Source organism: Notolepis coatsorum (assembly GCF_963971535.1).
Source record: "Notolepis coatsorum genome assembly, chromosome: 2".
Lineage (NCBI taxonomy): Eukaryota > Metazoa > Chordata > Actinopteri > Aulopiformes > Paralepididae > Notolepis > Notolepis coatsorum.
The window spans coordinates 51242541-51257996 of record NC_140166.1 but is presented as its reverse complement, the minus strand read 5'-3'; the positions used below and the strand labels follow the sequence as shown (position 1 = coordinate 51257996).

The 15456-nt window shown below is 44.4% G+C and overlaps 1 protein-coding gene across 1 annotated transcript; it reads left to right on the top strand.

Annotated features, from left to right (window-relative positions):
• Window positions 1–5942: 5942 nt before the first annotated feature.
• On the top strand, window positions 5943–6338 carry LOC311223352 (histone H2A-like; the record flags this gene model as incomplete). Its single annotated transcript, XM_084308143.1, has 1 exon — window positions 5943–6338. One exon carries the CDS (start codon window positions 5943–5945, stop codon window positions 6336–6338), a length of 396 nt encoding a protein of 131 aa, XP_084164269.1.
• Window positions 6339–15456: the final 9118 nt, after the last annotated feature.

Sequence of the window (15456 nt, the reverse complement as noted above, 5' to 3'; positions counted from 1 at the left end):
GCAGGAGGTTCCGGAGGCCTCAACACGACTGCCTCGGGTGCAGGAGTCTCTGACCCTGGATGGACTGCTTCTTGTGGTGAAAAGCTCTCCTCCGGTAGACTTGCTGGCGTGGTGTTTTGATCATAACATGGACGCATCTGATCCTGATGACGTCTCACCAACTTGCCGTCCTTTTGTGTCACCCTCCAAGACACTGGACCGGTCCTCTCTGTGAGTGTTGCGGGAATCCACTTCTGGCCTGAGTACCCTCTCACATAGACGGAGTCAGACTCTGTGAACATCCTGTCCCTGACATGCTTGTCATGCTGCTCTTTTTGTTTGTCCTGATTTAGTCCAACTCTATTCGCTAGTGAAGGACGCACTAGATCCAACTGAGTTCTGATTCTCCGGTTCATGAGTAGCTCAGCTGGCGTAGCTCCGGTTGTGGTCTGAGGGGTTGATCGGTACTTAAACAAGAACCTGGATAGCTTTGTCTCCACACTACCCTCCCCCATCTTCTTGATGCCCTCCTTGAACACCCGCACTGCACGCTCAGCACAGCCATTCGAAGATGGATGGTATGGTGCTGTTGTCACATGCTTTATGCCGTTTTTTCTTAGGAAGTGTTTGAACTCTGCACTAACCAGACTTGGTCCATTATCACTAACCAGGACTGCTGGGATTCCATGGGTGGCAAAAATGCTCCTCAATTTCTCCACTGTCATGGATGAAGTAATAGACTGCATTGGGTGAGCCTCAATCCACTTTGAATAGGCGTCAATGACTATTAGAAACATCTTTCCATATACTGGCCCACAAAAATCCACATGCAGCCTCATCCAAGGTTGGTCTGGCCACTCCCACGGGTGTAAAGGTGCTGCTGCTGGGGCGGCTTGGTTCAACTGACACGAATGACAGCTGCGCACTGCTGACTCTAAATCTGCATCCATGTTTGGCCACCACACATAACTGCGGGCCAATGTTTTCATTCTTGAGACCCCTGGATGAGCCTCATGAAGCTCCTTGATCATAGTCTGTCTTCCTTGTGGTGGTATTATCACTCTACTTCCCCACAGGATGCACCCGTCCTCCACACTCAGTTCATATTGTTGTCTCGTGTAAGGCTGTATTTCTGGGTCTGTGCTCTGTGAGGGCCAGGAGCCCTGCAACAACCACTGGTGGACCCTGGACAGGATAGGGTCCTGACGAGTCCAGTCTCGGATGTTTTTTACCTGCAGTGGTGTACCATTCATATGCTCCATAAGCAGCACCACCTCTTCCTCCTGTGGTACATTTCCGGGCTTTATGGGCAGTGGGAGTCTGCTCAGTGCGTCTGCATTCCCGTTTTTTGAGCCCTCCTTATACTCCAAGGTGTACTCATAGGCGGCAAAAATTAATGCCCATCTTTGCATTCTGGCTGCCGCGAGCTGTGGGATGCCCTTACTCTCTCCCAAAAGGCCTAGTAGTGATTTGTGATCCGTCGCAATAGTGCAGTGTTTTCCAAACAGATACTGGTGGAATTTCTTTAGACCAAAAATTATAGACAGCGCCTCTTTCTCTAGATGTGAATAGCCCCGTTCTGCTGATGACAGTGACCGTGACATGTATCCGATTGGCCTGTCAGAGCCATCTGGAAACCGGTGTGATAATACTGCTCCGACGCCATAAGGTGATGCATCACAAGCCAAGTAGAGCGGCTTTGTCTCATCAAAGTGCACTAATAATGTTTCAGACTGGAGGCACTTTTTTGCCTCCTCAAATGCCTGGGTCTGACATTTTCCCCATCTCCATGGGATCTCTTTTCTCAAAAGCTTGTGTAGTGGCTCCAATATGGTCGACACATTTGGCAGGAACTTGTGATAATAGTTTAGCATGCCCAGAAAAGACTTTAACTGTCTGGTCAGTCGGCTGTGGGGCATTTACAATGGCCTGTACCTTGTCAGCCACTGGTTGAATCCCTTTGTGGTTAATTCGATAACCCAGGTAAACAACCTCTGGTACCATGAACACACATTTGTCTCTCCTCAGACGCAGTCCTGCAGCTGAGAGTCTCTTCAGCACTACCTCTAAGTTGTGTAGATGGCTGGCATCGTCACCGGTCACCAGAATATCATCTATTTCTTGATCAAACTCCTGGATTTTCCCATACGTCGTCATTTTTCTAACGTTCGGCTAAAACTCCAAGCTGTTTAGTTTATCCTCGTCGCCAATGTAATAATGTAAAGGTCCAGTCCAAATGTTCTTTTGTGATGTTTATTTCACGCTGTCAAAAGCAATACAGGTCCAGTGCAACACACAGCTGTTACTCATTATACTACCTAAGTAGGTGTGTCTCATAGGACACTGCAGGTGAAGGTCTCACTGACGTAACCCGGTGAACCCACATTATAACAGGTACAATCCACCAGTCTGGGAGGAGACACTAGGTAGCTATGGTACAATACACCAGTCTGGGAGGAGACACTGGGTAGCTATGGTACAATCCACCAGTCTGTGAGGAGACACTGGGTAGCTATCGTACAATACACCAGGTCTGGGAGGAGACACTGGGTAGCTATGGTACAATACACCAGTCTGGGAGGAGACACTGGGTAGCTATGGTACAATACACCAGTCTGGGAGGAGACACTGGAACAGCTATGGTACAATACAATAGTTGTGGAGAGGAGAACGAGAAAGTAGCTGGACGCTAATCCTGGAGAACCCCTCTCGTCCCATCTATGAGGAGCATAACACACTGTGTACATGTATCTATACCTGTATATATATCCATACATCTACCTACCTACTCATATTAACTAAACCACTGGCTAGACTAGTTTATTCAGATTCAGATTTAGGATTTTTCAGAAGTACAATGGAATTCTTACTCTCCGTTTGCTCCACAGCACAAAGGAATAAAAAGCAACAATTAACAGAATAAAAACAGGTATTTATATACAATAAACTGTCTGCGGTATGTGCACTAACATAAGTACACATAAGTAAATCATCAAATTAAAATAAGTACACATTCGACAAGTAAAAAATAATTGCACATTATATTGATGCACAAGGGTGCAGTAAAGTGGCTGAGCATTGTAGCAGCAGTCCAATAACGATTAACTGGCCATCAGGTGTACTGCCTGTGGTGGCCCGATGTCTCCTGAAATCCACGATGTCCACAAGGCTGTTGTTCTTGCAACACCGCGTCAGCTGGACTAGCTCATCTCTGTACTCCGTCTCACATTGTTGTTTATCAGTCCGATGACTGTAGTGTCGTCTGCAAACTTGATAATCCTGTTGCTGTTGTGTGTGGCTGTACAGTCATAATCTTTTACACAAGATTCACACGGACCACATTCTGTGTATGTTAACAGGGTTTTCCTCTCACTGGGCAAGCCTGTAGCAGCCACGAACCTGCACTGTTTTAAGTGAGCGTGTGTTATTGGATTGATTGATTGATTGAAAATTTTATTAATGTCCGCCTTGTTTCGAACTGGTTATGCTTAGGCCCTCTTTCGAAGTCGGTTATGCTTAGAGTTTATCTTTAGAGCAGGGCGATAGACCACCAGCCCTTATTCCAAACTCTAAGCATAATCGACTTCAAAAGAGGGTGACTTCGAAAGAGGGCCTAAGCATAACCAGTTCGAAACAAGGCGGACATTAATAAAATGTTCAATCAATCAATCAATCAATCCAATAACACACGCTCACTTAAAACAGCGCAGGTTCGTGGCTGCTACAGGCTTGCCCAGTGAGAGGATTCTCCGGCGCTGCAGCTGGATCCAATTGAGGCTGTGGGCAGAACAGGTGTCACAAATTAGACCATTACTACCTGCTTCTCATTAAGGCAGAGCACGAGGTACAAAAACAGGTGTCGTCACAAATTAGACCATTACTACCTGCTTTTCACAAAGGCAGAACACTGAGGTCCCTCTGCTTTTACTTATTTTTTAAAAGAAGAACCTATTTGGTGAGTGACAACTGTGTTTCTTGTAATGTTTTCTCAACAATTATGTTTTTGTGTTGCCAAGTTATGACAAAATAAGAAATCGCCAAAATGTACTACGACACGCACATCCTATAATGCTTGATAAAAAAACTGTCTGGCAGAGTTGGAAGAGCGATATCCGCACAACCATTTCGTACATCATAATTGCTTGAAGGGGAATAGAATCAATTTGACAACTCGTGGATTAGCCTTTATAGCCTTTACGGATGTGCCATTTAATTTCCATTTCAGTGTTACCTTTTAGAATGATTTTAAGTCTTTGTCGCTAAGGTTATGATACTGCCATGTCATTGTAACAATTGTACCCTGTTTGAAACTGCTTATGGGTATTTACATATCTATGTTTGGTGGTGGTGACTAAATAATTCAAATGCCTAGCTGGCAGACCCCCTCGTTAAAATCTAGAGATGGTTCAGCCTGGTTTGCAGGGGTGTAAACATCAATCAATTTATTCCAACAGGTAGTTTGAGCTGCATGTGAGCCGCGGTCTTTCTCTCCTCTCCATTGGAAACGAATGACTAACGTTAAGTTGACAGAACCGGCTACGCTAGCACAGTAGCTGAGAATACCGGTCGCAGCTGTTTGTTTACTTCCGATAAACGTAATGACGTTAACATCCTGTTTACGTTTACCCAATCAGAAGCCTTCCCAGCCCCAAACCTTACGATGACTCGCAAACTCCCGATTAGACGGTGACTTTCATGTAAACACCTTGTCGGAATTAAGATTTTACATGTAAACTCGCATGATTTTTTTTTTACATCCGAATGATTTGATTCCGAAGTTATAATTCGGAATTAAAAGTCACCATGTAACCGCAGGCATTGATGCACTTTGTTTTAATTTCTGATCCAGACTATTCAGACTCCTCTACTGCCGCGGAGTGAGCCCCTCACTAGACTCTGTGCCAGGCGCGCGCTGATTGGCGGAGAGTATGGAAGTTTGGGCCTACGCCCTTCGCCTATTCTTTAATCCCAGCCGAGTGCTTCCGCGTTTTCCCTGATTGGCCGCGACAACGCCTAGCACGCCCAGCGGCAGAGCGGAGCGGCAGAGCGGAGTTCTGGTGACACGTTCGAATACATTTTTACGTTTAATTAATTTATCATCTCTCTATATAAACGTGCATTCTTTCGCCGGTTAAGTTTAGGCATTCTTTCGGAGTTGGTTAAGGTTAGGGTTAAGTTTAGGCATTCTTTCGGAGTTGGTTAAGGTTAGAGTTTGTCGCAGAGCATGGCAATAGAATGCCTGTCTTTCTTTCGCCGGAGCAGCAGCCTATTTCCGCTCTGCCGTGCGCCGCGGTCACATGGGCGTCGTGGCCAATCAGAGAAACGCGAAGCACTCTTGGGCTGGGATTAATATAGACGCAGCCCCTTCCCCTTGACCAAGCTCGGTGTGTATCTCAGGTGTGCTGGGCCAATTATTAAAAAACCCATGCTGATTGGTGCTTGTGCAAGACTAGAACACTGGGATCTTTGATTAAACACCTTCTATTAGAAGAATAGACAAATAGACAGTCAGGAAAAGTACATTTACAAGTAGAAACTTTTTTACTTTTACTCAAGTTTTTAGCCAGATACTCTTGACTTTTACAATTTTTAGACTGTACCCATACTTTCACTTAAGTATAATTTCTGGGTACTTTTTACACCCCTGCTGGTTTGTCCTTAGTACAAAAACCACTGACACCAGGTAAGGGGTTCGGTTCTTTAGATGCTGGAAGCAGAAAATGTGGTCGCATTTGTGTAAGTCGATGGGCATGACTTAATATAATGGAAGTACTTTATTAATCCCAAGGGAAATTCGGCACCACAGATCGCCCACAATAAACATTTGATTTAGATACAGTCAAAGATGAATTCTAAAATATACAGTAAAATTGAATGTGTGATATAGGCATATTTTTCAACTGCCAGAACTGAGATTTCCCCCCTTGTTTTTCACCTTTCCCAGACACTGAAGATGTCTGGCCATGGGAAGAAAACAGTCGTCAAGACCAAGACCTCGACCAGCCGTTCTAAAAGGGCAGGACATCCACAGACTGCTCAAGAAGGGCAACTACACTCTGCGTGTGGGAAATGGCGCTGCCATTTACATGGCCGCCGTCTTGGAGTACCTGACCGCGGAGATCCTGGAGCTGGCTGGGAATGCCTGCCGGGACAAGAAGAAGAAGTGCATCACTCCCCGACACATCATGTTGGCGGTGAAGACCGACGAGGAGCTCAACAGACTTTTGAGCGGGGTCACATTCTCCGAGGGCGGCGTGATTCCTAATATCCAAGCTGCCCTCCTCCCCAAGAAGACGAAAAAGGGCTTGAGGGAGGATGCTGATGCTTCAGCCAAAGGCGCCCAGTCTCAAGAGTTCTAGCTGAATGAGAATTATTTTTTAAACTGTCTTTACAATAAAATTGGGTTTTATATGCAGCTTTGCTTCCTCCCTAATGATTTAGCCGTGTCCCTTTTCCAAAATGCCTGGGTATAATTGTTAAATTGGTTAAAATATTAACTTTATTCAGTTATAGGCTACTCGTAGCCCCTTTCGTGACTGCTGATGCACGCCTTGCTGTGAGGCGTGCATCAGCAGTCACGAAAGGGGCTAGGCTACTTGTAATACATAACATCTAATATTGTACATCCTCCCCATCGCTTAAAGTAGAATTACCCTCTGGATCTCTTGTAGGGAAAATTGCTTTACTACAGTGTAGAAGGAGCTCACAGCCAGCTCTGCCAATATCGTCCGGCCAGAGAGGCATTATAGACCACTGCACTTCCGTGTTACATGGAGCTTGTGGGGATAAAATGATGACGTTGATTAGAGCATTGACGTAAGTGGTTGTAGCTACACGTCTAGGCTCTAATCAACATTAATTCACGCGCTACCTCCCCCCCCCCCCCCCCCCTGCTATCTCTCCCTCAAAATACCGGAAGTGTTGCGGTGGTCCTAAAGTAAACTACTGCACACGCTCCAGCATCCTGCTTTATGAAGAGTAGACTTGAGGTGAACTAACGTTGACCACTCAGGGTCATCAGTTACCTGGCAAGAGAGTGGGAAGCTGGTAGTCCACATGTTGGGGAATTAAAATCCCATGCCCTTAAATTTCTCACGACATATACTGTAGCTCTAGTCTACCGAATTAGACCGTTCGGTATTTCTGAGCAGAGCTCTCGTCGGCCACATGGAGAGAATGATCAGTCACACCTCAGTCTGGTTATACTGAACATGAGGGTATCTACGTGAATCCGCATGTAGGAGGAACACGCGTGTCTGCCCTTGCACGGAATTCAATGTTCTAGTCATCAATATCTTATGCCAAATTATTAGGGACTATTACTTTTTTGTATTATATATCAAGTCCTGAGTCCTCGTCTGCACCTTCAGAGTCCGAATGCTAGACCAGTCATTAGTGCTCCAGTCCAAGTCGAGTCACTAGTCCTGAAAATCAGTCCAGGACTCGGAACACTGCTACACGCACACACAGGGTCGGAGTCATGCGAAGAGAGACGGGCGAAGATGGTGTCACCTCAGTGTTAAACCATAATCGAACACATACTGTAACGCTGACATGGTAGAGGAGGATCATCAGTATATTGAGAGGTTGGTCATGGTGGCTCCCTGTCCAACATTCCACTGCTCATCTTGCCTGGACAACAGACTGCTGTCCAAGTCCGACAGCGATTAATTGCATGGATGTAGGATGAATGAAGCCTTTAAACATGAATTTGATTTACTTGATGTCACTTATTAGATGCAGTTTACAATTTCTCTCAACAACTAAACGCATCACTTCAGTAATATGTCAGAGAATACACGTGGCAGCGCTGGTGGACGGGGGGCAGCACAGTTTGCGGCCACCCTGCCCCAAATAAAACGCAAATGACTCTGTAGTATTTATATATTTTATACCCAGTTTAATCACCTGTGCATTGTATGTTACTATTGCACTTTACTGTTACATTTGCACTCAGGATGTTGTTGTTGGATGTTGTATTGTACTCAGGGCCGCCTGGGAGAAATGCGAGGCCCTGTGCGAGATTTAAACGCGAGGTAAAAGGTAATTTTTTTATTTTTTTCATACAGTCAACATATTCTTAAATAATAGCGCTGCCAGAGGCTGGGCATGATTGATACAGTCAACATATAGCGAGAGAGAGAGCGAGAGAGAGCTCCCGTTCTACAGTCAATATACAGCAGGGGTAGGCAACCCTAGGCACGTGTGCCTGCATAGGCACGTGGGGGCATTTTCATAGGCACAGGGGGAAGCAGTAAAAAAATAAAAATAAAAAATATAATATAATTTTTTATTTTTTATTTTTTTGCTTTGAAATATTATAGTGAAATATTTTGCACACTCGCATTTATCTTGTTGAAATCCTCCCACAGGTTCTTTTTACTACCACATATTTAATTGAGACCCTTTATTTGTTTATTATTTCAATTTAGCTGGAAATACATTGCTACATCATTCAGTAACATTAGCAGAGCCTTATAACAAAAACATTATTACGGTCACCATTGTGACCAGTGGGATTAATCAACACATTTTATTATTTATTTTTCTATTTCATTGAACATTGCACATGTTAAAAGCAATTTTTTTTACTCAAAATGTGAGTATTACCAAGTCAACTTGTGTTCTTAAAACAATGACAATAAACATAGTACATTTACATTTACATTTACATTTAGTCATTTAGCTGACGCTTTTATCCAAAGCGACTTACAAGTTCTGTACGACAAGCCATCAGGAAGGGCACAACTCTATCAGCTGAGCAACAATGTTCATCAAAGTGTTGAGTGCTACAGTGTAGGTTAGTTTATTAGGACAAGTGCATGACAGTACGGTTAGTTAGGGTTAGATTTTTTTTTTTTTTTTTTTTTTTAATTCAGATAATGGTTGAAGAAGTGCGTCTTTAGTCGACGGCGAAAGATTGGACGTGATTCGGCTGTCCTAACTGGGGTGGGTAGTTCATTCCACCATTGTGGGGCAAGGACTGAGAATAGGCGACTTCTCTTTGATGACCCTCCCGGAGCTTGGATAGGAGTAGGTCTGAGGCGGCCAGAAGATGCAGAGCGTAGGGGTCTTGAGGGTGTGTAGTTAGAGACCATTGACCGGAGGTAGGCGGGAGCGGTTCCCTTTGCCGCACGGTATGCTAGGTCGAGGGCCTTGAAGCGGATTCGTGCAGCAATGGGGAGCCAGTGCAGGTCCCTAGTAGTAGTACACATATTTGGTTGAAATAATGTGGTTGTGTACTTATTTTTCTGTTAACTTATTATGGATTGAAAACTGAAAACCTTAATGCACAGTAACTGAACTCAATATTTTTAAGTTCTGGTAACTTATTATTATTAATTCTTTTACAGTGTAGTCTTGCGATCAATCAAAACGTATTTACACGATATACCTCACATTCACCCTCCATTCACATCCTGGTGTTATCCTGGTGTTCTCCATTAGGCCTGTAGGTGGAGCTATGACAGCACACGTACAGTACACACACCGATGGTGTGTGATGTGTCCAAAAATGAATGGGCAAATGTGAGTGAAATGGTCGCACTGTATGCAGCTGTTTGTCTGCATTGCATTCCCCCCCCCCCCCAACTCAGATTTATGGTTGATACAACCATCATAATAATATTGTTGATAATAACAATAACAATAATGATGTAATAATGTAAAAATTATCATTAAAAATACCTGATTACGAGAAAAAAAATTACGATGCATGGAATATTGGTGAGGCACACTAGTTAAAACTATATTTCAAACAGGCACTCCATGTCAAAAAGGTTGCTGACCCCTGATATACAGTGTTATCGCTGCACTGACCCTCCACCAGAGCAAGGCCAGAGAGAGAGAGAGAGAGAGAGAGAGACACATTGGAAAGAAACAACTCAAAACCAGAGCAAATTGAAATGCTATTTGGCCCTAAACAGAGAGTACACAGTGGCAGAATACCTGAGCACTGTGACTGACTCAATACTAAGAAGATCCTTGACTAGGTACAGACTCAGCGAGCACAGCCTAGCCATCGAGAAAGGCCGCCATAGGCAGACCTGGCTCCCAAGCGAAGACAGACCCACTGCACACAAGATGAGGTGGAAACAACCTGCCCACTATACCAAGACATACTTCCCACAAATTGCAAACACCCAAAGAGACTTTGAAAACATCGACAATAACTCAAAACTCCCATACCTACTGGGAGAAATACAAGAATGTGAAATAAAGCCCATTTGAATTGAAGAGAGAGAGATATAGAGCATGTCTGTGTGTGTTAGAAAGAGAGAGAGAGAGAGAGAGAGAGCATGTGTGTTTGTGTGTTAGAGAGAGAGAGCATGTCTGTGTGTGTGTGTGTTAGAGAGAGAGCATGTATGAGAGAGATAAGCAAAGATGAGCCCCTAAAGGATATTCAACTTTTAATGGAAGAACAAAACAGAAGGAAAAGATAACTTCACAAAGGCAACATGAATATACATAGGCCTCGCGGGAAGGGGGGCCTCGCGAAAAAAAAGAAAAAAAAAAAAGAAAAAAAAAAGAATAAATAATTCTTAATTTTTTTTTGTGCGAGGCCCCCCTTCCCGCGAGGCCCTGTGCGACCGCACTGCTTGCACACCCCCTGAGGCGGCCCTGATTGTACTTATTGTTACATGCTGTATAATAAGTGTTTTCACGGCACGTCATCAAACCGGAAGTCGGCCATTTTGGAGATACTAAACCTAAACAACGCAACCAAACTCGCAACTGTTCCTGGTCATTGTTGCTCAAAATGGTCAATTATTGCCGTGTTTTTGGCTGTACTAATCGGTCGGACCGGGAAAAGCATTTGGAGTACTTCAGATTGCCAAAAGCTATTACAAATCAGGGATAAGAGTGCAAAAACTGAGGCAAACACCCCCTCTCCTCTGTCATCGATGAGCTGATACTGTGCATCGCTCACCCATCCACACACCATCTGGTTGTAGGCATCCAAACCTTTGTAAGATACCTCTTAACCTGCGCCCCCAAAAGTGGCAATTTTTGTTTTCATTTTTGAGGACTGCATACTTTTTTTGCAAACCAAAACAACATACTTTATACTTATAGCACATGCATGAGCCTGGTCTCTTTTTTGAAAGATGACATTCTGAAGTTCCAGAAAGAAAATTCACTTTTAGTGCTAATGAAATAGAGTAACATAGGTCTGAACTTCCCCAGAAGGTGGTATGGCTTAGATCCATAGCCTGAAGCGTTATGTAGTACATGTCCAAATTTCATAAAGATCCATTCAGAAATGAGTGATTAGGAGTGATTTTGGTAAACTGTGTACAAAAGAAAAACTCAGTTTTCTCAGACTTCAATTCATTTAGCAGTTTTTCTCTTCCTGTTTTCGCTCGTTAGTTTTTCACCTAGATCCATGATTCATACATCCCCAGGTGGGGTATCATTGGAAAGCCACACTCATTGGCTACAACCCTCCACAATCATTTTCAAGATTGCCAAATGATTGACGGAACTAGAGCCCCAAGAGTCGGGAGGGGTATTTTGCACAATACAGTGTACTTTGCACAAGCCTTAAATACCGGCATGTAACTCGAGAACCGCCGAACGGATTTTGTCGGATTTCGTTGCTATCGACAGGCAACAAATAATAAAATTTGATATATTGTATTACAAAATATGCACACCCGAGCCAGTAGGGGTCGCCAAAGTGCCAGTGGGCAAATCGTCCTATGTTAAGAGGTGTCTTCATCTGTGTATGGGCTTGGTGAAAAAACTAGGTAGTTCACAATGTCAGGATAGGCAATAGAAGGCAGAATTGTCGGGTTGTGACTCCAAGATGAAGGAGCCAGCTCCTACGGATCTTCACCACCTATTAGTCTAAATTTATCAGAATATTGCGCCCTTTCCTGCCTACTAAGTTCTTCTCTGTAGGTTCTAGCAGCTTCCACACGCTTTCCTGAACTTTTCAGTGGTTAGGCTTAAACAATAAGAATGCATTAGGAGAAATAGAGAGATACGGTACACCCTTAAGAGAGAACATAGTGGTGCTAATCACTCAAATGTACACTTGCAATGTCAGTAATGGTGTAAATCTCCGGGACCGATGAACTTTTCTTGCATACTCCTCCGTGGTGGAAGAGGGCCGTCTGGAAACATCTTCTACGGAGGGAGCACAGCGGAGACATCGCCTTCTTAGGTCGGTCTCTGGGCTGCCAAATAGGCCTGCGGGAGTGCAGGGGGCACCAAGTGTGTAGACAGTCCCGTTCGTCTCCTCGTCTCCAGCATCTCTTATGCCCATGAGAAGCGAAACGTGGGGCCGCATGCGCTTCAACGAAGGCTCGCGGCCCGCAGCCAAAGGAAACAAATCAGAGCCCCTTTTCCGCTGGTGTTGGGGGAGGGAGTGATCGGAGAGCGGGCTGCTCGCGGCAGGACGGCGACGGTTTCTCAGGCCGTGCTCATCCAATATGGCCGATCCCTCGGCCGCCAAGGCTGTCGGCCTTGTGGACACCTGTTGACTCAACGCCCAGGGTACCTCTGGCGGGCGAAACATGGCTGCCTGTCTAGGGCCTCGCCACAGCCGCTGGCGAGGCCGTGCTCTCACCTCTGGCTGTGCGGCGTGAGGCGGTGTGGGGCCTAGGTCCAATACCGCCCGCGCTCCAGCGGAAGACCAAAGATCCTCTGCGGAGAGGGGAGCCCTGAGGAGGGAACATTTATTTTTAACTTCTCACCCCCTCAAAGGGAGACTAATCCAACCAAGATGTCTGTAAACAAGCGTTGACAGCAGCCTAGCCCTCCCTGCGGTTATAGCTTGCAGCTAGGTCAAAGCTAATAACGTCAACAACCTCGCGCGATGTTTCAACGTCGGCTGGCCCTCATGGCCACCAGACACCATTTTTGACAGAAAAAAACAGCAATGCGAACAAGGTTACTAATCGCTAATCGGTTACTAATTCTATACCGTGGCGGGGCACTGTTTCAACATGCCAGAGGCAAAGGACTGATGCCACCTGCTTCATAAACACTGAGCACCAGCGGTGGTTGCAACTAGCAACCTCCACTGTGGTGTGCATCCATGAAGGGGTTAATGAATAAATGAACTAAAAACACCACCAATACACTGTAGAATGGGCTAGCCCATACACACAACGTTAAGGGGATGCGGACCAGAGAACCCAGTCCCGCATACCATTCATAATATTCACAACAAGCACACCAGCCCTAGACCTCAGCCCATTCACCCATGAAACAGGTAAACAAGCCCGCGCAATACTCCCAACAGTAAACACTGATTGACCGTCAGCATGAATGGTTAAGAGGAGGGAAGACTTTAAACAGACATCCCTCAGCGGGGAAACAAACAGAAACAGTAGCCCAGCATATAGCATAGCGTTAGCCGCGCGCTCCAGGGTAACGGGGAAAACAACTGTTTTTACCCAGATATTGATTGATTGATTGAATAGTTTATTGGTTTAGAATGGAAAATCACACATATACATTGGATCACAATATGAAAACAGGTATACATTTTCTCCATTTACCAATAGGATTTCATAAAACACAATAAAGCCATAGGCTTGTTTCCATTGTGGTCCTTCATCATTGGTGTCAGTGGATTTATGTACTGGTGTGTGGACGTGGGTGTTTGTAGTGTCTGTATGTCAGGATGTGTGGTATAAAAACAAAAGAATACATACAATAATATTCCATTTTATAGACAATAAAAGAATAAAAAAGGGAACAACACATATTAAAACCCTTTGTTCACTACTCCCAACTTCTGCTACTTATGATCCACCTCTTTATAGCTAATTTAAAAGTGGAGAAGGGGCTTATGGTCTTCAACTCCATTGGTAGGCTATTCCATTGTACTGCTGCTGAATATAGGAATGCGTTTTGGCCTATTTTCCTATTGCATCTCACTGGGACGATGTCTGTAGGGCTCCCCCTGGTGGCGTGTCCGTGTACATCCCTTACCATATTAAAATATCCACTGAGGTACTGAGGGACAGTATTCCCAAGTATCCTATGTGTTATGTTGAGTTTTATTTGAGAGACCCTCTCCTCAACCCTGAGCCATTTGAGGCTGTTAAAATGTGTCTGTGTAAGGTGAGTCCTGGATGGAGTTTTAAAATCATTCTAACTAATTTGTTCTGAGCTGTCTGTAGCCTACCTTTCAGTGCTACTGTGATGCCAGTGTACCAGGAGGAGCATGCATAGTCATAATGACATTGGATCAGTGCCCCTGCCAGGACTTCCATTGCTGACCTGTTAATATAGGTGGACACTCTACCGAGAAATTTTATTCTCTGATTGATCTTTGTGACCACCTTTTGTGCCATGCTCACCCCTGATAAGGTGTTGTCCAAAATACATCCTAAGTATGTGACTTCCTCCTTTGCTGTTAACTCAATATCTCCTACCACTACCTTGAACCCAGGAGACCTCTTAAGTCGTATGGCCGAGCCAAAAAGGATAGCTTCGGTTTTACCCAGGTGTAGGGATAATCTGTTTTCGACCAGCCAATGACTGATCTTGACAAGCTCTAGACTGAGTGACCTCTCTACTTCTCTTTTGTCCTGATGGGAGACCATGAGTGCAGCATCGTCCGCAAATAAAAACAGTTTACAATCACATGCAGTTTTCATGTCATTGATATATAAAAGAAATAAAAGTGTTCCTAAAATACTTCCTTGCGGCACCCCGCACGTCTGTTGGAGTGAGGAGGATATGGTCCCATTCATTTCCACTACTTGTTTCCTGCCTCTCAGATAAGACTCCATCCACCTTAAGGATATACTGTTAAAACCCATAGCCTTCAGTTTAGATAAAAGTATGTTGTGGTTAACAGTGTCGAAGGCTTTTTGTAAGTCTATTAAAACCATCCCACAGAATTGACCTTTGTCCACTCTGTTCTAATTTGGTCTGTCAGATATAATAAACACGTGTCTGTGGAATATGATGTTCTAAATCCAGACTGGAGCTCGTACAACAGGTTGTTTGTAGAGAGGTATTTGTTTATTTGATCATTAATGATCCTTTCTATGACTTTGGATATTGCACTAAGAATCGACACAGGCCTATAGTTCCCTGGGTCTAATTTATTGCCTTTTTTGTAAAGCGGAATGACTCTGGCTTGTTTGAGATCATAGGGAAACTGTCCTTGACCGATAGATAGATTTACAATGTGTGTTAAGCCGGAGGTGATGGACTCTGCTGCATCCCTAAGAAATCTAGCAGGTATCTTGTCCTGTCCTGTTGCCTTGTTAGGATTGAGCGCCCACAGTTTTTTCAAAACTGTGTCCTCAGTCACACTCGCAAAGGAGAAGTTATCTGTCTGGATACCTTTCTGTTTGTAGTACTCCCCTACCTGTTTTTCCCCATACATGTCAGTTGTACTTGGCAGTCTCTTAACTAGGGTATTCGCTATGGTGTTAAAAAACGTATTTAGACAATTAGCTATGTTCTTATTGCCTGTAATCACTGTGCCTCCTATGTCTAGAATCA